Here is a 24,654-nt window from a genome sequence, read left to right as displayed (position 1 = left end):
AGTGATTTATTATTGCTTATTTTATACCCTGTATGGTCAGAAATCTAGAATATTCTCTTCAGTATGAGGGCATATAATTCTGGGGGATAAAAAAAAAAAAATGACTCAAGAACAATTTAAAAAAGAGAAACGCACACAAACACACTGTCAGATTTACTTAGCATCTTTAAAGGTAGAGAGGTCAGTGGAAGATTTAATGAGCAGTAGAAGCTCAAGTGCTTTGAGTACAGATGCGTCTGTTCTCAAACTCAAACATCACGACTACATTGTACCGAACTTTCTTTGATCCGTGTCAAGAAAACTGCTCTTTGAATAACTAAGCTGGTAAAAAAAAAAAAAAAACAACAGCAAAAAAACCTTCAATAACGAGCATGATAATGAGTGAATTGAATATTGAATCGTTGGCACGATTCATGAGTGCACATGTCATATGAAGTCTATTCATGAAGAGTTTACTGATTGGCAGAATGACTGAATGGAATGTTAATTCCTTTATTTATTCCGTGGTTGATGTTTTACAAATACTACAAAATCTGACCCTTAACCTCCAGCGAGGTGTTCTACTTCGGGAAAACCCAAAGGTCAGCTGTCTGAATGTGTCAGACGGGCGGACGTCACGCGCATTATCTCTCCCTGTTCCGTTCTGACAACTAATTTACGCTTAACATTTCCTTCAAAAGGTCAGAGAAGCTTTGCGCCTGAATTGGAAGTGCAATTTTCATTAGAAATCAAACAGTGGCTTCTCCGGGAAAGACTGCTGAGGGTTTTTTTTTTTTCATTTATTCAGTCTAACTGAGATGAATGATATTCTTCGCCTGGTAGTTGAAATTAGCCAAGTCTATTAGCTACACTCCTCCTCTTGAGTGTGCTCCGTTTACCAGACCAGCATGATGAGTAGCACTTTGTTTTGAGTTCCTGTCATGTGCTTTAGTTGGCGTTATGGTTTTAGTCACTGGTTTGTTATCCGAATGTGAGCACCTGTCTCTAGATTGCTAGATATACCATTCTTTCTCTTTCTTCTTGTGAAGACTCATTGATTATTTTGTCCTTCCTAGCATGTTTGACCCTTGATCTCATTTTCAGCCTTGTTAAACCAGGTTGCTGATGGCTGGGGAGCACTGAACCATGCTACAGACATTGATTTTCATGCTAAGTTTATGTACTTACATCCTGCCTTCAACAAGCACATGCTACAATTATATGGTTACATTGGTGGCATTCTGATGTCGTCACCTCACAGCTTTAGTACTCAGGGTACTGGTAGTGTACTACAGATGTCCTCATGGGTTTCCTCCTGTATGCTGGTAAGTTGTCCGTCCTAATGAATGTATGTAAACATGCCACTGCTCCAATCCAGGAATGTGTTCCTGCTTCAAACCCAGGAATTCTGGGGGTAGCCTCCGATTCCAGCTCCAGGCTTTAAAGTTCATAAAGCAAGACTTGGGTCAGCATCTGTATCACTTTCAATATGGGATTCTTCCAAGAATCCTCAACTCACGATTCGATATCTGTTTTTCCGTCAACAGAGACTAAGTATTTAGACGATTTATCGCTTTACATCCTTTATTTATAAATAATCTGGGAAAAAAGTATTCGTCGTAGTCTAAAAGCCTTATTAACACGAGGAGACGGAGTGAAATTAAAAACCTGTTTATTTTAATCAACCACATTCGGGGACTGTGGAAAATCATGCAAATTTGATAGTGTCTTGGAAGAAAAAGAAGAAAAGAAAAGAAAAAAAATTCTGTAATTAAAGCACAAATAAGCAAGCTAGTTTCATAACAGTATAATTAATGCTCTAAAGCACAAACAAGCTGCTACACAAATACTGGTAATTTCTGTACGTATTACTCCGATACAAATGACCCAAAATAAAAATATCTTTGCAAGTATGACCAATATATATGTATAAAAAAATAAAATAAATAAATAAAATAAAGAGTGAGATGGAAGGATGTTTGGCTGAGGAAGTAAACCGTGTGTTATGAGGCACTGTGATGTATTTGCTCAGCTGAAGCCACGGAAATGTCAAGCCAATTACGCAGAATTTGTGTTATTTTAACCGATGAGGCCACGCTTCTAGATATGAAAATGTGGTAAAGCGGGGAAAGTGAGTGAGCGTGATAATCTGAGATGGCTAAATGAATTTCTTTGAGTTGCCGAGGAAAGATTTATACATTTAGGCCAGAAGAGGGATTTTAGGAAAACTATAAAACAATTACTGTTCTTAAATTTCCATATTCATTACATTATCTCTCCCACTCCATCTCTCTCTCTCTCTCTCTCTCTCTCTCTCACACCCTTCCTATCTGCCTCCCCCTCCATCTCTCTCTCTCTCTCTCTCTCTCTCTCTCTCTCTCTCCGTCTGTCTCTCTGTCTCCTCTCTATCTCTCTGCCACTCTCTCTCTTCTTGCCTATCACACTGTCTGCTACTCTCTATCTCTCTTTGTCTGCCTCTTGTCCTGTCTTTCTACTTTCTTCCTGTCTCCCTCTATTTCCATCTCTCACTCAATCTCTCCCTCTCCATCTCTCACTGTCTGTCATTTACTTTCTGTATACTTCTCTCTTTTTTATGCTGCTCCATCTCTGTTTCTTTTGCCTCTTTTTCCATCTCATTCTCACCCCACCATTTCTCCTTCTATATATTTTCTGCCTCTCTGCTTCTCTCTCTCTCTCTCTCTCTCTCTCTCTCTCACTCTTGCCTCGCACACATACAAAGTTATTTATAAAAACATGAACATTCAGAGCAGTTTAACTCAAGGCTTCATCATGACAGCGTGAACATTCAGATTTGCATCCGGAAACCGAACAAATGCATAAAACGCATTTCAGAAGAATATAAATATTAATAAATACAAATAAACACGGTGACGAAGAGTAAATGCACCTGCTGCAGAAATTTATGCTGCTTTCTTCTGAAACATGCTTCATCGCACATCAAAAATCAGAAGCACCCAAAGCGGTTTGGAAACTCGCTCCGATTCCCAGATTCTCTGATGAGGGAATTTTTTTTTTCAAGTATGTGTCAAACAGTCGGATGCTATTCCTAGTGTTCAGTAAATGAGAAGAATGTTGCCGTCTTGCAGCATATTCATGAGGAACCACCTGGGCTGCGCCAAGTCCTTCCCACATACTGAGAGCTCTTAGCTGGTTTTGCTGATTTGTGAAATCGACATGGTTTCAAGAGTCGACTTGATTCGTCATCAGAAGATAAAAGGGAGAGTGGGGGGAAAAGGGAGAAGATTATACACAGAATATATATGTATGTATGCCCAGTTAGTACTGAGTAAAGTGCAGATTCGAACTGGAAACATTGGGCCTGGGAATGTCCAGTCAGGGCATGTGAACATGAGTGCAAAAGGTAGTGAAATAAACATTCACTGTGTGCAATTATAGTGTCTATAGACATAAGAGAGTTTAAAAAGCAGATAAAGATAAATAATAATAATAATAATAATAATAATAATAATAATAATAATAATAATAATATTATTGTTTTATTATTTATTTATTTATTTTTACAGATTAACCAGCTTTTACAGTAAAGCCAGTTCACTGAAGGGAAAGAACACAAGGCATGAAAGAAGCCTTTGAGTAGCGTTAATTTTGTCAGTGTGTTATCTGAGCAGTCTACAGGAAAATATAAAAAGCAGATGAAGCAGCAATATGGAGTAGCAGTTAAAATAAACTACATAGCAGATGCAGTAGTGTGTAATAAATATGATCGATATAGTGCACAGAGACAGGACTTAGTCCTTAGTGGGAGTAAAATGTAGTAGCCCTTAGAAATATTGCAGCATGCCCAGAAGTGACACAAACATGTGAAGAGATTGTCCATGAGTGTCCTTGAGTGTCCCTGTTAGTGAGGTGACCGGTGTGTAGGTGGGAGTGGAGGCATGAGAGAACGAGTGGAAGAAGGAGTAATGACTGAATTAGAATTTATTCAGGATGCTGATGGCCTGCAGGAAGAATCTGTTCTTCAGCCTTAACTGTAGTGGTGACATTTTAGTGCTGTTTCTTTCTTCCCTTTGATTTGTTTACTTCCTCATACCTTAGCAGGTCACGAGGATCGTACTACCTGAATGTTAAGCAGCCTTTTATGTGAACTCAAACTAACAAGGAAGCAAAAATGATCTAACAGGGGAACTAGGAAGTGAATCGTTTCTAAATGTTATTCTATGTGTCACGGCAAGGCACTGAAACCAACCACAGAGGTGCCTATATCGATGTTTTAGCCCCGGCTCTTAGGAGACACCTGAAATCTATGCTGCTTTAGCTAAAAAAAGACAGACATGCAATGAGAATTTGTCTAAACAGAAAAGGCAGTTTGCAGAATTTGTCACATATACATTACAGTGCAGTGAAACTCTTTCTTCATATATCCTAACTTTGAAAGTTAGGGTCAGAGCACAGGGTCAGCAGGGAGGTCTTGCTCAGGGGCCCAACATGGCAGAAGAAGCCTTTGTCATCAGTGGAACACTTTTCTTCACATATCCCAGCTGAGAAAGTTGGCTTCAAAGCACAGGGGCAGCCATGATTCAGCACCCCTGGAGCAAAGAGGGTTAAGGGCCTTGCTCAACTGCCCAACAGTGCCCAACATTGACCTTCCGATCAACAACCCAGAGCCTTAACCACTTGAGCTACCACTACCCCTGCAATGTCCTAAGCTTGAACCCCGATCCTCCAATCAACAACCCAGGACCTTAACTGCTTGAGACACCACTGCCCATAGGGTTTTTCACATATCCCAGCTTATTATCAAGCTGGGGTCAGCCATGGTCCAGTGCCCTGGGAGTACATAGGGTTAAGGGCTCAAGGGCCCAACATTGATAAGCTTGGCAGATTGGAGGCTTGAACCATGACCTACTGAACCCTGACACACCTTGAATGCTGAGCCATCACATCCCTACGCATGTCCTAGGATACTGGGCTTGAAAGGCACATTTGATTGGCATTTAATTTTTCATTGCATTGTTTTTATCTAGGTGAACTTTGATCTGAGATTTTTAGTCTCTCTAATGTGAACCAATACTCTGTGTGTGTGTGTGTGTGTATATACACATGCATTAGTGTATTGCCTCTGCAGTTATCTAGTTGCTATCTACTGAAGAATATTCAAAGCGTCACGCTACACAGCTGTCACACTACGCACCCGGCTGATCAGACGCTCACAGTGGGGTGCGTTACATGCTGCCAGTTCCAGAGTTAGATTGTGTGCTGTGAAGAGTGAGGTTTTCAGGGCTCTCTGTACATATAGAGGAAACACTCTGCATCGACACAGCGGGAGAACAAGGACAATTTTCATCCAGAGGGGAACCTCAGACCGGGATCAGTGCGGATTTGTAAAAAAAAAAATTAAAAAAAAAAAAAAAAAAAACATCAAATCCCTGGGTGTTTTGTGGGCCATTTTCCACAACAGCTCAAATGTGAATCTGGGGGTTTTATGTGTCTGTCTTACAAGTCGCAAACTCGCATCCATACACACACGACACAGATGCCAAACTGGTTCAATGAGAGGGGGTTACGTTAAAATCCTGCAGCGATTAGAGCTGATGTTGTCCAACCGACTCCCAATGTTTAGGGGAGGAAAGTAGGGAAATCTAGAGCCTGACGGAGAGAGAAAGAGGTGGGGGAGTGTGTGTGTGTGTGTGTGTGTGTGTGAGTGAGAGAGAGAGAGAGAGAGAGAGAGGTAGAGAGGGGAGTTCCAAATATTTGACATGTGAAATGGACTGAAATGTGTGAAATGCACAAGGAGAGAGCAAAAGGAATAAAGATAGATAGAGAGAAACAAATACAGGGAGACAGAGACAGACAGACAGAGAGAGAGAGAGAGAGAGAGAGAGAGAGAGAGAGGTGTAATGTAGCATATAGTGTGAAATATGGTGTGTAGTGGTATACTGATGATTATTTTGTTGTTGTTTTTGGACTGCATTACATTTCAAGACACGCCTGCACTGTACAAAAAATATAAAAATAAATAAACAACAATGACAATAATAATAATAATAATAATAATAATACTATTATTATTATTATTATTATTATTATTATTATTATACTAATACTATTATTATTGTTGTTATTAATTTATTTATTATAATAATTACATTTTTTTTAAATTGCTTTATATACATTAACTGAACTATTCCTTGTGCTGGATTTCTTCAAAATAAATAGCCACTAAAGCTCTTAAACAACAGTATATACATTGTGACTTTTATTCAATACAGCAAACTACTCCTGTGATCCCAGCATCCAGGTAAAGATTTAAGATCGACCAGAACTCTGCTAAATGAAAGGCTTTATTTGGAGGTGGCTGAACGGCTCTGCGTGCACGGCGTGAGCTTTATCTCCATTAGTGTGAGATTCAAACACATTAGTGACCTCCCAGAGGAAGTGAAACTGGGGGGAAAAAAAAGACACATCTGCTCAATTTGATTAACGCCAGGTTCACACGGTATTCAGGAATACCATTTAAATAGCTGAGATTATACGAATGGCATGTAGGCTGTCAGAAAATAGTGTGTGTGTGTGGGGGGGGGGGGGATGGGTGCTGTAACACTTCGACTCAGATCATGGGTGAGTGGCTTACTTATTACCTGGTGAGGTGTGAGCTGAATGCTATGGATAGTGTTCGGGGGAATCGAGACTCATTCGTTTTAGTAATTCTGTCTGCGTACTTAAATCCCAAGCTCTACATTCAATGTTTTAATGTGATGATCATGATTTCATTTGTCTGGCTGATCAGGGAAATATTACTTCACTTAGTGTTGGAAAATAATCCTTTCCACTTTCCACTATTTTCTGTAATATTTTATTGAATTGATGGACAGTGACAGCCGTGGTTTAAAATGAAAATTGTGGACTCTCAGAGGGCTAGAAATAAAAAAAAACCCTTTGGACTTTGGACTAATACTTCCTTTTTTATCTAGAGTAGTGGAAATTATTTTTGTGTTGGTCTGAAATTTTCATCTTTTTACTGAAAGCCTAAAGCATAATTTTTAGGCCAAATTCTTCTTAGTCTATTTATTTATTTGCTTCCTACTTTTATAGAGTTCCTCGATTCCACAACTTCAGGTCAACATCAAACATGGTGATTCATAATGTTTCTTTTTTTCCCCCCAAATCTTTCTCTGTTATTAAAAAAACACTCCTGCTTCTCACTGTTGAGATATGAGCTTGCTATAGCTCATAAAGACAAATGTACAAGAGAAAGGTAATGTCTGGCAGCCTGGGAAAAGCCTTCGTGTCAAGTTCTGACACTTTTTGCTATACTTCTGAAAACTACAGGCTGAAATATTTCCCTGAACCGAACTATTGACAAGATGAGGAAATTGGATTTAAAGATTTCATTCTTGTTGCGCTGAAAAACATCGCACTGACCTCTACTTCTATAACCGAAACTATTTATGGAAAAACAACTGCATTGTGGAAATGTTAACGTATTTTATGCTTACATTGTGAAATGAGTTCTCGGTGTGATTATCAGCAACATGCACATCGGTGTCTGTTTATCACCTGAGGTAAAATAAAATAAAATAAAATAAAAATTCAGATAAAATTAAATTTAATTAAATTAAAAAAAGTTTACTTAGGTCAGTCATTTCAAACAGGAGGCATGTCTTTTTTATTAATGCCTTTTTTAAGAACTTTGTTAAGAGTAGGTGTGTGTTTTCTGTGTTCATCATCATCATCATCATCATCATCATCATCACCATCATGATAAAATAGCACAGGGGCATGGTGGACATTTTGAAAGCCGAGTACAAGCTGAACTGTTAAAGCTTGTCTGTTTCGCTAGCCAAAAAGTGAAAAAATGATGCTTAGCTAGCAAGGTTTTCGACATCTTAGGGCAGTTTGTTTTGGAATGGTTCTTTTTACCAGATTCGATCCATTCGAGGCAAGAAACCAAAACAAGTTTGCGACAGTAGACAAAATAAAAAACACTTCCACACTGTGTTGGTAAAACATGTCTGTGTTTTCTTAAAGCGTTGATGCAACCCACTGCTTTTCCCAGGCCGCTGCACAAAAGCTTGCTTGAGGAAGGAGGCATGCAAGCGGTGAAAAGGATAATCGGGAGACGGTGAGAGAAACAATTTATAATACGAGTAGTAAAAGAAAGGCACAGGGTTGCTGAAAGTGCAGCTAAATCACAGTGGTGAAAAAGAAGCAATAAGTGAAAAGACAAAGGCGACACCATTTCCAAATGCCCTGTAACCCCAATTCATCTGGGATATAGGCTACTCAATAACAGCAGCTCTATCAAATCTGCACAGTTCAACATCTCTCTAGCGCATGCTCTAACAGTGGCACTGAGGCGAGTGCAGTGAAATCAGGAAAAATGTGTGTGTGTGTGTGTGAGAGAGAGAGAGCACACAAAATGGATACCCAGGCAGCTGGATGTGTGCAGAGCTTTGATTTATGACATAGGATTAAGATTTGTGCTAAAGCCAGCCTTCATGCCTGTAGGGTCTCGCTCGAGTCTGTCTGTTGGAGAGGGATAAGACAACAGAAAACGAGGCCGATTCTTCTACCACCGGCGCGAGGAGGGAGCGAATGTTTTCTACGCATGTAGTCTGATTCAAACTGATAACTGTGCGTTTGTTTTGAAACTGATTTTACAGTTACATGTGACAACCTCGGTGTCACTGGAAAGAAGTCCTGGACCGGATGAGTGACCTCGGTAAGGGTTAGTAGTCCACTGACATGCAGGATAAAAATGCAGACCTCCCAGGTTTTACTGCCTTTGAGACAGGAGTATGTTAGTAGGAGCCATCGTTCAAAAATATGTCAAAGAGCTTCTTCCAAGCCAAAGGCGAAAGCACATAACACAGAGAAATCTGGAATGATTGACAGTTGTGCCGATGTTTTGAATTCTCGGATATTAACCCGCCTCCACAAAGCCCCGCCCTAGTAACCTCTATAATCTCTAGATTCGATTTTTTCCGATGCAGCTTCACTTTCCGGAGAATATTGTGTTAGATAACTTAAAATAAAAATCATTAAATGTATGTTTGACTTAGATAGAAGTACACAAAACTTGCATGTAAGTAGCATGTAAAGTTTTCTAGCATGTACATTTTAAGTAACACAGAAGAGAGGCAACTTTTTCCTCCTAATTGCCTAGTGGTTACTTTAAAATTCTCTCTCCCTCTCTCTCTCTCTCTCTCTCTCTCTCTCACACACACACACACATATATATAGCTCTTTATTAGGACCACCTACACATTCATGCAAATATCTATTCATCCAATTGTTTGGCAGCTGCTCAGAACATGCTGCTTCGAGTAATGTTTACATCATCCATGGGAATGAGGGGAAAAAAATAATATCTCAGTGATTTTGACATGACATGGCAAGATTGTTGGTGATTGTGGTTGTCGCTCATTAACATGGTCTTTCAGCCTTCAGACCCCCCCCCACACACACACACGATTATTTACACACATGATTATTCACTTTTGCATCATTCTGTGTAGCGCTAGAGACTGCTGTGTGTAAAAATCCCATAGGACCAGATGTGCATCCTTTGGGCACCAACATCCATGCCAGGGTTAAAATCACAGAGATGAGACTTTTTGCACATCCTGATGTTTGGTGCAAGCATTAACTGAAGCTGTATCTGCCTGATTTTATGTACTGTGCTGCTGGCATCTGATTGGCCGATTAGATAACTTGCATGAATGGGCAGATGAGCAGGTTTCCATATTCAAGTGGAAATACAAGTCAGATGTACAAAACAGAAAAAAATAATTAAAAAAACAGACTGATTATACGTGTTGGCTATATTAAATACGGCATTATTGCATTAGAATGACTTCAATTATGGTTTACAGCTGTTTCATGGGCTCTGTGTGTGTGTTGTGTGTGTGTGTGTTTGTCCTTAAGGGCTTTCTTAAACGCTTTATCCCCAGCCCATGCACAACATGCACAGCGGGTCTGACATAAGAACTATTTTGCACCTGTTCTTGTGCTTTGTGTCTGTGCACCAAATGACCTTCATTTCATTCAGCTTTTCCTTGTGTGCACAGAAAAGAAAAAAAAAAGGTCTGTCTGACCTTCAACACACACGTTGCGCATCCGTAACAGGGCAGAAGCGGACGCGAAATAATTAGTCGGCTACATTCAAATGCCTCGCTGGACTTAAATACCATTCATTACAAAGAAATATTTTTCATTTTCTTCCAGAATAGTCAGTGCTACTGAACTACTACTTTGAATCATCCCATTTATGCCCTGACAAGCATTTTGCGATTACAAGGCTGCAATACTTTCCTACTGTAAGGCAAAAAGACTAGGCTCTGGGCCAATCTAGCAAAAAAAATCATCTGTCATTTAGAGACAACAAAAGGGTGGAATGATGTCATCGCAGTGACTTTGACTGTGGCATTGATGGTTTCAGAAGTCTCTAGAGTTTTGAATCTGGTCTCAAGTTGTCTCTAGTGTTTAACAGAATGGTGCGAAAAACAAAAAAACAAAGCTCTCGGAGGAGAATCGCCAGACCGGTACGAACTGACAGGATGTCTGCATTTTCTGGTAGGTTATAACACCAGAGCATAGGGTTCCATTTCTGTCAGACATGAAAATGACTGCATTCTGCATACATTGTCAATTAGCACTGTCGGGTTTTCGCTGTCTGGTTTTCATCTACGTTAGACTAGGTATTCTCCCTTGAGAAAACCATTCTTTTCCTGGCTTGGGGAAAAGAGGACAACATGAGGCACCCGTTCTTCAATGTGAGCTTAAGGTAATAGGGATTTTTTTTTCTTCTCTCATGAGGCATCAGGCATGTAGGCTGGCTATTTTTTTTGCTTACGTAATATCGGAGGCGTTCAGGGTGGCGTGCTAGCCATCATACACTGAGATATTAAATTAAAATCTCAGATATTGGTCGATTTTTGTAAAAAACTTAATAACGGGTATCTCGAATACATAATGCGACATAAAATGTCAAATGACACAAAAGATGGTCGAAGAGAATGTGCAACAACAACAGCAAAAATAAATAAATAAATAATAATAATAATAAACGCTCCAAAAAAGGATACAGTGCAAAGCTTAGGGATTACTCGACATTGCTTGTATGCTCCTCGTGGATTAGTACAGAAAATGTGGGTCAGTGATCAGGAAAAATAGGTTAATATGCTCTAAAACTGCGGTCTTGTTAGACTTTTTTATTATTATAACCATTCCATTAAACAAAAGAACAAAAAAAAAAAAAAAACATCATCATCTGTCTGTTTCTGAAAGTCAATAAATCACCATCAGATTCTCGAGAATAATTTTAGGCGAACACGTGTCCAATCCAAACTGTAATCCCGACAGCATGGAATCTCCCATTCTTTGGGTAAGAAGGGGAAAAAAATAATAATAAAACCCTGGATTTTTCAATCAGCATGAGCTAATGTAATCTCTGATGTTCCAGAAAGGAATTAATAAACTTTTGGATGAGACTAAGATCAGTGATTGTTTGCAAAGTGAAAGCCTGAATGCTTGGAACACACACACACACACCCAAAAGCCACCTCTGAATTTACTTGACCTTGGCCCATTTTTATAAAGACAACAATTTCTACCAAGAACAATTTCACTGTCATTCTGTAGTCTGCATTTATTCTAGGTAAACGGTGGCCTCTGGTGTCTCTGGTTATACTGAAAGTGTGTCAGGATTCAGTTGGAAAAACCAGGTCACTGTACTTCCAGCTCATCAATTTCCATAGCTTTCTCAGCAAATTACCTCCAGGTTCAGTGTTCCCTCCTCTGGCTGGGTTTTAAAAGCCGGCTGGAACTCATCAATCTAGGACAACCTTTTGAGCGTTCGGTCAATGCCCCTAATTAGACAAAACTCCCCAAAAAATAGGGCAGTGTGGAGAGAACTGCAGGGGATGAAACTATGCTGTATGGTGTACAATTAAGGATCCATATTAAGTATGCTTGGCCTCGGAAGGTGTCCATGGGAGTTGTTTGCTAGTAGCTTTAATTAAGTGATTAAACTGATGCCTCAAATACCCCTTGACAGTGAGCAGATCTATGAAGGAAGATCGTTGCATTTATAATGGCACTAATGTGCTTAGGGATGTGTATGCAAAGCCTGGGATATATGTAATCAATGTTTTTTTTTTTTGAACGACGGAAGGTGCTGAGAGTATGGTACACGATTGTCGAGAGAAATCTGTTTCCCAACCAAGGAACTGATCTCTGGTCCATTTCAACAGGTTTTCTGGGGTTAGTTACTGTATACTCAACTCACCAAGCAAATAAGGGGCCTTATTTGTCACATATACATTACTGCAAAGTGAAATTCTTTATTTGCATATCCCATCCGTGGAGGGTTGTGGTCAGAGCCCAGGGTCAGCCATGATGCAGCACCCCTGGAGCATGGGGGTTGGGAACCTTGCTCAAGGGGCCAATGGTGGCAGCTTGGCAGTGCTGGGGCTTGAACTCTGTTCTTGTGATCAACATCCCAAAGCCTTAACCCACTTGAGCTACCACCACCTCGAACAGGCTCACCAGACTATGTGTGAAAGCTAGCCATTTCTGAGATTTGTTGAGGTTTGATTAGTTGACTTCCTCAAGTTTATATTCAGTAGTGGACTTGAAATGCATTCTAGATATCTGTTGTGAGGAAGGCATTCAAACCCATTGAGTAAAAAATAATAAATTGTGTAAAATGCAATGGGGCATGAAAATAATCAAACATTGTGATTGTGGTGTGATGTGCCAGGTCATATCCAGCTTAAAGGTGGTTATTGTCTTGTCCCAACATACCCAAGCATTGTATTCCTTTTCCACCCCATCACAAATGCCAACTATTAATTTTTAACATCATTTTGGTATTATCACTTCCTGTTATTGCAAACAGCTCATCTGTCACCAGACTTTGACATTAATAAGCCTGAAAAAAAATCAGCTTGAAATTTTACCAAGAAACTTGAAAGTCTTCTCAGGCTTCTGAGTGGTGCAGCAGAAGAACACTCGCCCTGTTGTCTAGAGATTGCGAGTTGGAATCGTATCTGTTTCTGAGAGTAAGAGAGAGTCTTGATCTGTGAGCGACAGGGATGTTCTATCCTCCCTCTTTCCCCTATCAATCCCAGTGACACCTGCCAATCAGGTGCATCTTTGTGTCCATGTGTGTGGTAAGCATTTTCCTCAGAGTGTGTTACACTGCCATGAGACAGGAGCAGGAGCAGCAGTTCAGAGAAGATGCACTTGGTGGCTTGACATGTCTCAGAAGAAGCATGTGCTAGCTGCAGTAGCATTCAAGACTAACTTATGAAGAGAAATCAATGGAGGGTAAAAAAAAAAAGGTCTCCTCAGAAAATGTTCCCATACCCACAAGAATGGTCAAATTTTATCTGCTTATTATTAGTCTTGAAAAGGTCCCTGTTTCTAAGAGCTGTTGCTATAGAAACAATACTATGCATTAATACAAACCTTGTAGCTGGAACTACTGCACAAGCTGCTGTTACAACAAAAATGAATCAACCCTCATATCCACAACCTGGATATTGTAAATATTAAAACAAATTGATATAAGAGTAAACTCTTAATTAGACTGAGTTAAACCCAAGACAGACATTTTGAAATAAACTAAAGTGGCCATTGCGTCAGCTCGAGTTCACCACACCACCAACCTTTTTTTTCCCTGTGAAATGTAAATAAGCATGTTCTCAGGGTGAGACGGCTCAGCTCTGATGTCAACAGTGCAGCTTTCCCAGCGGGAGAGACGGTCCTCTCACTCCCTGCCAGGCAGCCGAGTGAAACTGATCAGGACACTTCATCACATTCCGGTTCACCGGCACACTCCACACGGTCAGGATTGCTCTCGACTCGTTCCATCACCCGAGAAACTCTGATACACATGCATGAGGGAAGTATGCTTGCTGTATATGTGCTAGATAGGAAATTGGCGTTGATGCTTGATTTCTTTTCCACTACATAGAACTGAAGATAGAATGTGTCTTCAACGTAAAATTCTTCATTTTCTTGGAATATAAAAAATTAAACATGGATAAATAAGAAGTAGCTCTTTGGCCAAGCTTCTACTGGTGATACTCTCAATGGGTGAGTCTCAGGTCATCAGAACTTCCCACTCATATGAATCAGTCTAGAAAGGCGTCTGACTGGACTGAGAGCTTCATCTTGAACAACACGATACTCACTATCGTTACACCCTATCCTAGACTCACCCCTAAGGTCCCTTCTGGCTGTTTTTTACATGACCTTGTCATTATCAGTAGTTGTTTGTTCTTTACAACAAGCTTGCAGAAGTCAGCACATGTCAAATCAAATGTCGTTTTCTGCCATGACAAGACTTTCTTTCTTTTCCTCTTCTTTTTTTATGAGATAAGCATAAAAACTGGTCAGTTTTCTGCTTATATCTTTAGTTTGTACAGTTGCTATGACCTGTGCTAACTTTCTTTATTTAAGAAAACACTGATTATGCTGAATGATGCAAATGATTTCCCTGAATTTGAGAAAATTTAAAGAAACACCAGAAACCTGGACAAAGCCTGTGGACTCTACAGGTGAATATGGACAGCATATGCCAGTGATTGTAAATACCAAGTACAGTCTATACCATAACACTGTCTAAAGATCTTAATTGAATATGCCATATACTCTAATCAGGCACATTGTAATGACAAATGTATTACATACAAACAAAGCACACAATTACCTTTAAGAATTTACTGATCTTGTCTTGATTCAACCAAAGCTAACAGTTAGTTGTTAGTTCAATGACTGCAATAATGCTACTATTGATTATAGTGTTGGATAACGACTACTGCTTAAAGTGCAGATACTGAAAAAAGAAGACATTTGATCAGTGGATACTCAGTTAAGCTTATAATAAGCTTTTTTTTTCCCCAAGACTCAGCATTGCTACAATGGACTAGCACAAGCGGCTAACGTAGATTTGTACCTAAGAACTGCTGCTGTGTTCATAAAGACTTTCTAATGCCTATCCAGGGACACATTAACAATATGCTTATCCTGAAAATACCTGATACTGTATGTCTTTATTATTCTATATATTGCAACTATTTATAGTCCGACTATCTGGTGTCACCCTGAAAAGAATATATTCCTTCATCTCTAGGTTTCTTCCTTATGTCTTCAATTTTTTTCCTAGTCCCTGTCCCCTGTAGACTGCTTCTAATGGATCTCAAATTTAGCTAATTTACCTAAGTAACCTTGCCTAGACAATGACATAATAATAATCAATCTTGCACAATCCAAGGGTAGCAATTTTCAACCTCAGCCACCAATAACAACTCGCCTTCTCAAGAAACATCTGGCCACTGGTGTTGCCATAGTGACTCTCTCCCAAGACCTGAGTCCGAATAGATGGGGTAATTCATCAGCTGTGAATTCTGATGGGCAGTGCTCACAGATACCTGCAGCTTATCCTAGGAAGCAAGCTTGAAAGAGCCAGACCTGTGCATGCCACCTATCAATTACAGTCAAACCCAACCAGCAGGGAAATCCATTAATACAGAACCGACATTCTCCAAGCATAAGGAAGACCACCACCTTTCCTGCTGAATCTGAGAGCCATGAGGCATAATGGTGTTGGCAGGTCACCCCTAGAGCACCGACCCTGTCGAATAACGCATGGCTTCCTACTGGGAGATGGCCGTGGTTTACATTCTACCCATTAAACAAATAACCCATTAAAATTGTGATTTCCCCAGAAGAGTAAACCGAGCTAATTACAGCCTGAAGGATGCATACATAATGATCTACTCCAAAATGTAGCATGTGGAGTCCAGGAGAGCATCTCTGGGAAATGTAAAATACATTACTGCTTATTATTTACCCCAAATGATCAGTGATTTTTATCCAAAAGACCCATTACAGGCCACAGCGAAGCGCTCGGTACAAACCAAAAATAAAATCAAGTAATGAGAAAAAGGAAAGGGTTGCTTTGAGAGGGTAAAGAAGAAGGGGTCGAGAAATCAATCTTTGGTTTGTAGCAGCAAATCAAAAGCCCCTGTAAGTCATCCAAACCGCAGTCCAAGCTGACAATGCCCCTCGGAACGAGGGAGCGCAAATTCATCGAGTTAGGATCCAGCTTTAACACCAGCAAGTCGCCTTCAAAGTAAGCAAGTGAAAACAACGTGCTTACCTTCCACGGGGTAATCTTCTGCTTCAGGGGAAGATAATGCAGATGGGAGAAAAAGGAGAAGAAATAGAATTAGACACTGATATTATGAACATATAGGGTAAAATACAGTAATGGCACTGACAATTCTTCATTTAGGGGATAAAAAAGGAATTAGAGATGAATTGTACAATATATCTCATACAGACTAAATAACATGACTATTAAACAAAAGACATTGTTCCTATTAAACAAAAGACAAAGACCTTTGGTGTCACCAGGGTCAGATTAGTGTTATTTGATACTATATGCTATAGTTTAGGTTAAATGCCCAAATAGTCAGATTTTAGGAGGACAGACACACCCCATAGCTTTAACTATTTCTACTCTGATCAGTAGTACCTACTCATTCTATGGTCTGTCCATGTAAAAGAAATGAATAACACCCCATGTATATGTGCAACATCTTCTTAAACATCTAGCATTTAACACAAGTTACATCATAAAGTACATATATAAAGAAATTTGCTGGAGTATCACAAGGATGTACAAAATAGCAAACAAGTGTTTCAAACCATTTCCTGTCTACAATGTAATTATACCCTAATAGCTTGCAAATGTAGTACAAGGATAATTTAGCCACCTACAATCTACGAACTGATCCAAACAACAAAGTGAACTGCAATCCCATGTACACTATATTGTACGTGGATTAAAATTAAGAGCAGTATATCTGTGCTTTATTTAATTCTTGGCATCATCATAGAACGTAGTATGAAAAAATGTCACTGTCAGAGATGTTGGACATCCTTCAGAACAAAGAAATTCTTAAATGAGGATGGATGAGGTGTTGTTCCCATTTACTGTGACATTTATACGGTTTCTTTTTTTTCCCCGTGTTTGGCAGTAAATGGCAAGGGAATTTCAAAACTTGGGCTATAAAATCCTGAAAAAAAAAGCTAATTTTGTGCAATATGCATGTATTTTGGTCTAATTCCAGTTGAGTCCCAAAATATGTGCTCTGTCAAGCTTCCCAGAACCCCAACAAATTATATTTGCATGAATCAGTTGATCCTGTGGCTATGGAATAGTTTAACATTGCGTTTTAGGAATTCGATGTCAAATAATGGAAGAGCTGTGATGACATTTGTTGGTTAGCTGGGGTAATATTTATGGGATAGAACAGCATCACTTGCTTTTATGGAAGCATCGACGCTTTAATTCAGTGCTTTAAACGCGAAGGGGTTTGGAGTCACAGGTCTCGGGACAAACGAGGACACTGTCCCAGCCATGGGGCAGGTTGAGGCCCAGGGGTTACGATGACATGGGGAAAGAATTCTATGTTGGCCAAACATAATGAAGATGCCTGTGACCTTGAGACTAAAAGGAGGCCTAAAGCTATTTACCATGTGATATGTCATATTGTCATATTGGCCTGCTCTAGTATAAAGTTTGCTGAGGGTTAACTGACTTGTCTTCCAGAAGGAATCTAATGGCAACTCATATGGTCCTCGATTTTTCAATCTCGTACCTGGTACCTGTGTGTGTGATTTACTGTTTCCTTTCTATATTGCCAGTGGCTCTGTATCAGTCTTTTGGCTTTCTAGATCAGTCATCCCAGTCCGACTATACTCCCTGTTGTGTTTCCAGAGCGCCACGTCCCAAGCTCAATGACCACTTTCCCAAGTAATTATCTAATATTATTCCATATATGCCTGTCTACTCTCAATATAAGTGTCCTGTTATGCACCTTCTACCACATACTATTTAACTCTAAAATTTAAATGGCACAAGAACCTTTGAATGGGTCAAGAAAAAATTCATCCAAGTTAAGCTGTGTCTTGCTTGGTGCTATAGATATTTCCCAGAAAAGGACGGGAAATTGGTGTCCAACACTCCATTTACTTAAAGTTACATCAGTTAAGTGTCCTTTCCAGTGTGAACAGACATTTTTCCAACAGTCACCTTTCCAGTCATGAGGGTATTAATTAAACACTACTACTACTAAAAGTGTATATGACATGCTACTTGAGACAACTATTTAATTACTCTTCATTGAAAAGTCTTACCATTATTTCAGTGTTCAGGATGAAACCTTTAGTCTCCGATACACTTCTACTGTTCTTAAACTCTTTGCAGGTTTCTTCATTATGATTCATTTTGCAGATTTGGATCCCTAAGCTAGAGATGACTTCCTCCACGCTCTACATTTTCCTTCCACCTCTTGTCAGCATGTCTGAATTGTTTCTAGGTGTAAATATGAATGCATGATTCCCTGTGATGGACTGGTATCCCATCCAGGGTGTATTCACGCTGTGTGCCCAATGTTCCTGGGATAGACTCTGGGCTCCACCAAGTCCCTGACCAGGATAAAGCGAAGATACTCTGATGAGGTGCTTAAAATCAAGCAGCATCAGCAGGTAGTCACTAAAGCAGTCAGCATCAGAGGATTGTATAGGACTTAAGCACTGTTACTATATAAGTACCAAAGGGGAAGAGGTAGGGTACAAAGCACATAAGTGCTTGGTTATGTACAGCCACTGATGTACACTCTCTCTCTCTCTCTCTCTCTCTGTCTGTCTTTCTTGCAAATCCGAGGGAAGTTTTTACTGATGTACTTTCACTACAGATTCAGCATTACCTTCTGTCATTTCCTTCTGTGCCCTAAATAAACAAGCTTTATGTTGTGCATGTACAAATCCAACTATAGTTAAACACCCAGTCATGTCTAGCTTAATTTTTATGAATAGTAAACAGCAAACATTTTGTGAAGTGAAGCTTGCAAACCAATGCATCAGTGGTAGGGTCAGCTGTTGCAGGGGCACGGGTCTGACTGTGGACCCTGCGTTTGTATTTCAGTGGAATTGAACTGAGTACTCAAGAAATATGCCTAGCCATAGAAAAGGGAATATGTACACACGCCTGCATATGTTGTTTATCCAGACCTTTGCAAGCACATAATCTTATATAACCAGACCTCAGATTCTCTGCTCAAGTCAAGAAAAGGGCAGATCTGACAAATGCAGCAATCTAGGAACAACTATCCATAAAGAATGGAAGATACATGTGTGACTCAAATCTCTTAAGAGACTTAAACCGAGGCAGTTGATAACTAAAGAAAATAAAAAGACTTTTCTGAAGGGCTATTTGGACATTTCAAGGAGTCAGTGCTTCTCTAGGGCTTTTTCAGCACTGTAAATAGTTTACGTTTTCTTTCATGAGAAATGAAATCTTTTTGTAGGCAGCCGACAAAGATGTTTCGGCGGCGTAGCATGGGAACATTTGCCGGAAAGTGCTGTTTCATGCGTTCAGCATTTCATCTCGATGATTTGTCCTGACAACACCTGTCCAGTCAGTTACTCCCCAGCTCTGTTCCATTAGTGGAAGGAACCAATCGCTCCAGGCGTGGCGGCCCATCAGGGCCATATTTCCTTAGCGTGGTACAGGATATATAATGTAAATGGGAGGCCATTTTGAGGTTGAAAGCACAGGGGAATTATTTCCTGCAAGCGTGTTTGGATGGTGCAGCCCCGTGCAAATAATAAGCATAGATCTTATTTGAGAAACGCAGCTACGGGCAAGTGCATAGTAATGTGTGGCGATAAAAAGAAATGAAAGCAACCTTGGATAGAAACAGTGAGAGCAAAATGATAAAAGATGTTTTTTTGATTCCCAAATGATGATATTATGCAAAGTTGGGACAACATAGAGGGTGGGAGAGATTGGGGGTGGTCTTTAAAAAGGCTGTAAGGGGTAGATTGTGTGTAAGAAGTCAAATTATAAAGAAAAAAAAGGATGCACTGAGGGATGTTTTTCTTCTCTTATTTCCCAATGGGGTTTGCTATTAAATGAGGGACTTTCAGGATCCTTAATCCTACCCAATAACAAGCAGGAGCCATCGATCAGCGCTGTTGTCACTCTGAAATGTGTGTTTTATATCGGTAATTGGATGCGAACCCTCAGATGGAAGATGGCTGATGCTCAACTTGACTGCTTTCACCACCGGCCTCGCTTCGGTGCACACAGCGGTCACTTAGTTGATGGAGAAAACCCATTTCGGTTGCATGTAAAAAATGTTACCACAGCCATTATGCGTGCTTTTAACGCCATTTGCACGTCACTCCTCCAGACAACACAGGCCATTTATTTTCTCTGCAAACCGATCAGAGAAACATTTATTTTCTGGAGAGCTAAAGTACATTTCTGGAAATGCTTCAATGTAAATATTGCTATCATGATATACCTTTGCTCGAATGGTACAAGTGTCTGTGCTTTAACAAGTGGCATGATGTAATTTTTCCTCCATTAAATACTTTTTCTGAACATACAAAGAATAATACAGGATCCCTGGTTCAATTCTGAGCATGGATTACTGTCTCTGTGTCATCTGTATGGCATATTCTTCTCATGACCATGTGAGTTTCCTCTGGGTTCTTCAGATTTGTTTTCGATGGTGGTGGACTGGCGATGCTAAATTCACCAATCCCTTGTCCTAAGTCTGACTAGTTTCCAGTCCAGGGTAGATTCATACCTCAGTGTTTGACGGATAGTCTCCGGAGCCATGAAAATGGAACGATACATATTCAACATGGTCCAATTAGGAAGTCTCCAGCTTATTTTGAACATGACATCACGTGTTTGAGCTTGCATGAAGGTTCTGTCAAGAATTATAAAATGCATACATGGCTTAGCTAATGTTTATTTACTGATTTATTTAACCACTCTAACAGTCAGTCATGTTCACAGGTCATCAGAAAGCGTTTTGTTCAAAATTAGCTTGCTAACATAATACATCCTGACACTGTTGGGTGGCAGAGATGGAAATGGAAACAATGCGAAACAAGTGGTGATTCAGGCCATCAGCAAACCACAAACAAAATCAAACCACAAACAAACAAATCACATAAACAAAATGAGACAAACCCCAAAAAGCATAGTCATAGTCCACGGCAGCCATGTTTGCAGGGCTGTTGGTTGTTTTGGGAAACTGCATTTGGTGTTAATTCTGATCCTGACATGACACACAGCACATACTGCTAGCTTATTGTTTAATTAGCATGCCTGGGTTTATAAAGTATTACGAATCAGGGCTAGGGTGAGTCTGATGCACTTTAGATGTTGAGTGTGAGGTCTGCAAAAGTTTCTGTACGTTTGTGCTTTATTGTGGATCAATGTCAGAATCGATATCGATGTCAAAACATTAGTAGGAAAGCAGGAACAAGAAAATGAGGCTTGAAATAGAAACTAAAAAATAATAATCCAATTAAAAAGACTTACAACAAACAAACAGAGACACGAAGATGATACAAAGATACACACTAATCAAGTCCTAACACAATACAGGTGAAGACAGTAGGGTAACAAAACAGATTACAGAAACTAAAATAGACACGAGTTTCCATTGCCATGGGAAATGTGTCACAAAGGAGGTTGTGTTTAAAATAATGGATGTCTTGATAGCTAGATGATTTTGTCAAGCATTGCACTATGATGTCAGGCCAGGGAAAAAGGTGAGGTAATAAGAATGATGGCTCTTTTTGTAAACCCTGAACCCTCCCTACACAGGTCCAGATTCAAACCGAACGAGCGGTGTCCGAGATCCACGATGGCAACCTGACATCCGGCACCAAACTGACCCTGATACACCGAGAGCCCCCACACACACAGGCTTCCATTGATTGAGCTCAGCAGGGTACGACCTGACAAGAGCACTAGAACTCCACTGAAGGTGAGAGGGAGTTTGGAGGTGTCTGATGACCCACTTTTCCAATCGCTTTGCTCTTTTTTTTTGTCTTTTTACAGCTGCACTCAATACAACAGCCTTACTAGGCATTGCAGATTTGTCCAAGGAATCCGTTCGGAGTTAAACGCTAAAAATCTATCCGTCCAGTACTCCCAGCTGCACCTGGCCAACCGTTTGGCACAGAGGTCAATCTCCTGCACCTGGCGAGGAAGGCTGTGCTCTTGTTGTTTGTCACAACGAGGGATTTTGCCCCTTTACAACACACTCGGAAGGATGATAATCCGCACGCCGAATCAGGGATGAGGTTTGCTGAAGGAGCGATTTAGCGCCCAGGCAGCTGTCTCCTCTGACCCTGCGCTCACAGGTGAAGAGAAATACATCCACAAACTGCATTTCAAAGAAAAAAAAAACTGACCATAGAGATCAGATGAAGAAGCCATGTCAGGACATGACGGGTCATTTGCTGTCACAAGCAGCCGCATTTGTAAGCTGACCTGAGACCTGTTCGATTGTTCCGATCCAAGATCTGTGAACATTTTCTGAATTTCTGGATTTCCTTCTATTTGACCCACAGAATTATTCGGTAATAATAGTTTTGAAAAATCACCTATTAAATCTGACTTATACTACGAGAAATCTCATCACTGACCATTTTTTTTTAAAACATTCTTCAGTAAAATCCAGTACTATTTAAAAAAAAAAAAAATCCGCCTTGATGGATTTATGACTTACATAAAGCACAGTTTCAGAGGCTAGAAATAATTTCATTAAAATTGATTTACATCTGTTTGGAGCCTGGGAATAGAGATATAAAAGTATGAACCTTTTTTCTGCCTGAAAATGGTCATGCACTTGCAAAATTGGTAACAACTTCCATAAATCGAGTTGCCATAAATCGACCAATGTTAGAGTTATAGGGATGGGGTTTGCATTGCGATTTTTATGACTATATGGATAGATGCTGTGTTCTTGTAATGATTATAAAACCAGAAGATATACTAGTATAAGTGTGTTTGCAGTTTATCAGATGTCACGCGTCACATGACTGTCGTCATGGTGGATGTAATATGTTCTGATTGATTGAAACCTGCTGAATCGAATGTAGCTACTGCCACGGAATGCGATTTTGGACTTATGACCATGGCAGACAGGTTGCTTTGAGTGGTTCAGAAACTGATGATCTCCAAAGATGGATTTTTGTTTTTAAATAAGCATTTAAGTATAATATAATATTAAGGCCTGGACCCTAAATACAAAAAATCTCTCTGATGAGCTCAAAGCTCAAATCAGGATTCAAATACAGTATATAATGAGCTGTAGAGCTCTGCTAGTCTCCTGAAGTTTGTTGTTGGTGTTCCTGAGAAGAAAACAAGCCTCACGTCTGTCACTACTGAAAAACACACCATCGCTTGTTGCATTACAGTCTGTTGCTGTAGCAACACATCCCACATCAAGTTCGTTCTCACTCTCTCTCTCTCTCTCTCTCTCTCTCTCTCTCTCTGTGTGTGTCTTCATGCTCTTTGGATGGCAGAGTAATCCGTTGCAATATTGCTGATCGATTACGTCAGTTATGAAACACCATTTTTAAACAGGTTCCATTCACCCTTGTGTTTTTAGCCTGGAGGCTGCTGTTGATTCACTCTCCAGATGTTTGAAATGTTTTTTAAGAATAAGTCAAAGTGAAATTCATATTACACATGAAATATAAACGAAAACAGAAGCTGAATGGAGAAACATAAAGGCTGAGTAAAAAAAAAAAAAACAAAACCCACTGGTATGCTTTTGGTCAGCAGCTTCTGGGAAAGGGGGAGGGAGGGGACTGAGTGCACGTCAGCCTCACTCTTTCTTATTTGTCAGTCATTTGTCCTCCCAGCGGTCTTCTGAAGCATCTCTTTCCCCAACCCAACGAGTCAAAACACATCGCAGGAGATCAGAGCCCCGTGCTTTTTTTCTCACCATCTTTTCAAATCACACCTCGCTGACTGATGCCTGCCTCTTCAAACACCGAACAGATGCCTCGAGCGAGATGTGAAATCTCGTGTACGGGTTTCTCCGTCTCATAACGAATAACTCTGTATGCAAGGGAAAAATAATTGTCGCATTTTGAGTTAAATGTTAATATCAAAAATGATTATTAAACTCATTTCGCTGTCTTTGGCTCAAATCACAGATTTTGCTAATGGTTTTAAACCACACAGCTGATGCACAGGTTATTAATATTATGTAAAATAGAGATATAGTAGCTTAGCGGTTAAGGTGTTGGACAACCGATTGGAAGGTTGTGAGTCTGAAATCCAGATCCACCGTGCTGCCACTGCTGGGCCCCTGAACAATTGTGCAGTTGTATGAAATGAGGTAAAAATGTAAGCCGTTCTAGATAAGGATATATGCCATAAATGTGATATTAAAGATATTTGCAGCCAGTTTGTAGCAGAAACACTGTCAAATTCTTGAATCTATGATTAGTGTCGATTCATTTTCTGGATACTGTTAACATCCAGACCCAGGACACGCTGGAGGGACTATGTCTCTCGGCTGACCTGGGAACGCCTTGGAATTCCCCCGGAAGAGTTGGAGGAAGTGTCTAGGGAGAGGGAAGTCTGGGCTTCCCTGCTTAGACCGCTGCCCCCGTGACCCGGCTCCGGATAAGCGGGAGACAATGAATGAATGAATGAATGAATAGATCACATTGTTTATATTTATGTGCTTGTTCAGCTAATATAAAGGGACTCTACACAAAATCTGAGCCTAATCATACATTTGGAGGAAAAATAAAAGTTACTTAGTAAATAAGATATGTATA

At 40.0% G+C, this 24,654-nt stretch overlaps 1 protein-coding gene and 1 long non-coding RNA gene across 16 annotated transcripts in view; one reads left to right on the top strand and one right to left on the bottom strand.

Annotated features, from left to right (window-relative positions):
* Window positions 1-24,654, bottom strand: part of nrxn2b (neurexin 2b) — a 599,225-nt gene that overhangs the window by 460,350 nt on the left and 114,221 nt on the right. For 8 of the 15 annotated variants that reach the window (XM_058384467.1, XM_058384477.1, XM_058384475.1 and 5 more), the window contains exon 3: window positions 16,133-16,153. In XM_058384467.1, the coding sequence (XP_058240450.1) occupies window positions 16,133-16,153 (21 nt within the window). The remainder of the gene's footprint in view (window positions 1-16,132; window positions 16,154-24,654) is intronic. The other 7 variants (XM_058384468.1, XM_058384484.1, XM_058384483.1 and 4 more) reach the window with 1 other exon arrangement.
* Window positions 8,410-22,790, top strand: LOC131349107 (uncharacterized). The gene is made up of 3 exons (XR_009204042.1): window positions 8,410-8,683; window positions 21,674-21,800; window positions 21,911-22,790. It is a non-coding gene; the product is annotated as an uncharacterized LOC131349107 (long non-coding RNA).

This window comes from Hemibagrus wyckioides, linkage group LG29 (genome assembly GCF_019097595.1).
Source record: "Hemibagrus wyckioides isolate EC202008001 linkage group LG29, SWU_Hwy_1.0, whole genome shotgun sequence".
Lineage (NCBI taxonomy): Eukaryota > Metazoa > Chordata > Actinopteri > Siluriformes > Bagridae > Hemibagrus > Hemibagrus wyckioides.
Note: the sequence above shows the minus strand (reverse complement) of the source record. Positions and strands in the feature narration are given on the sequence as shown.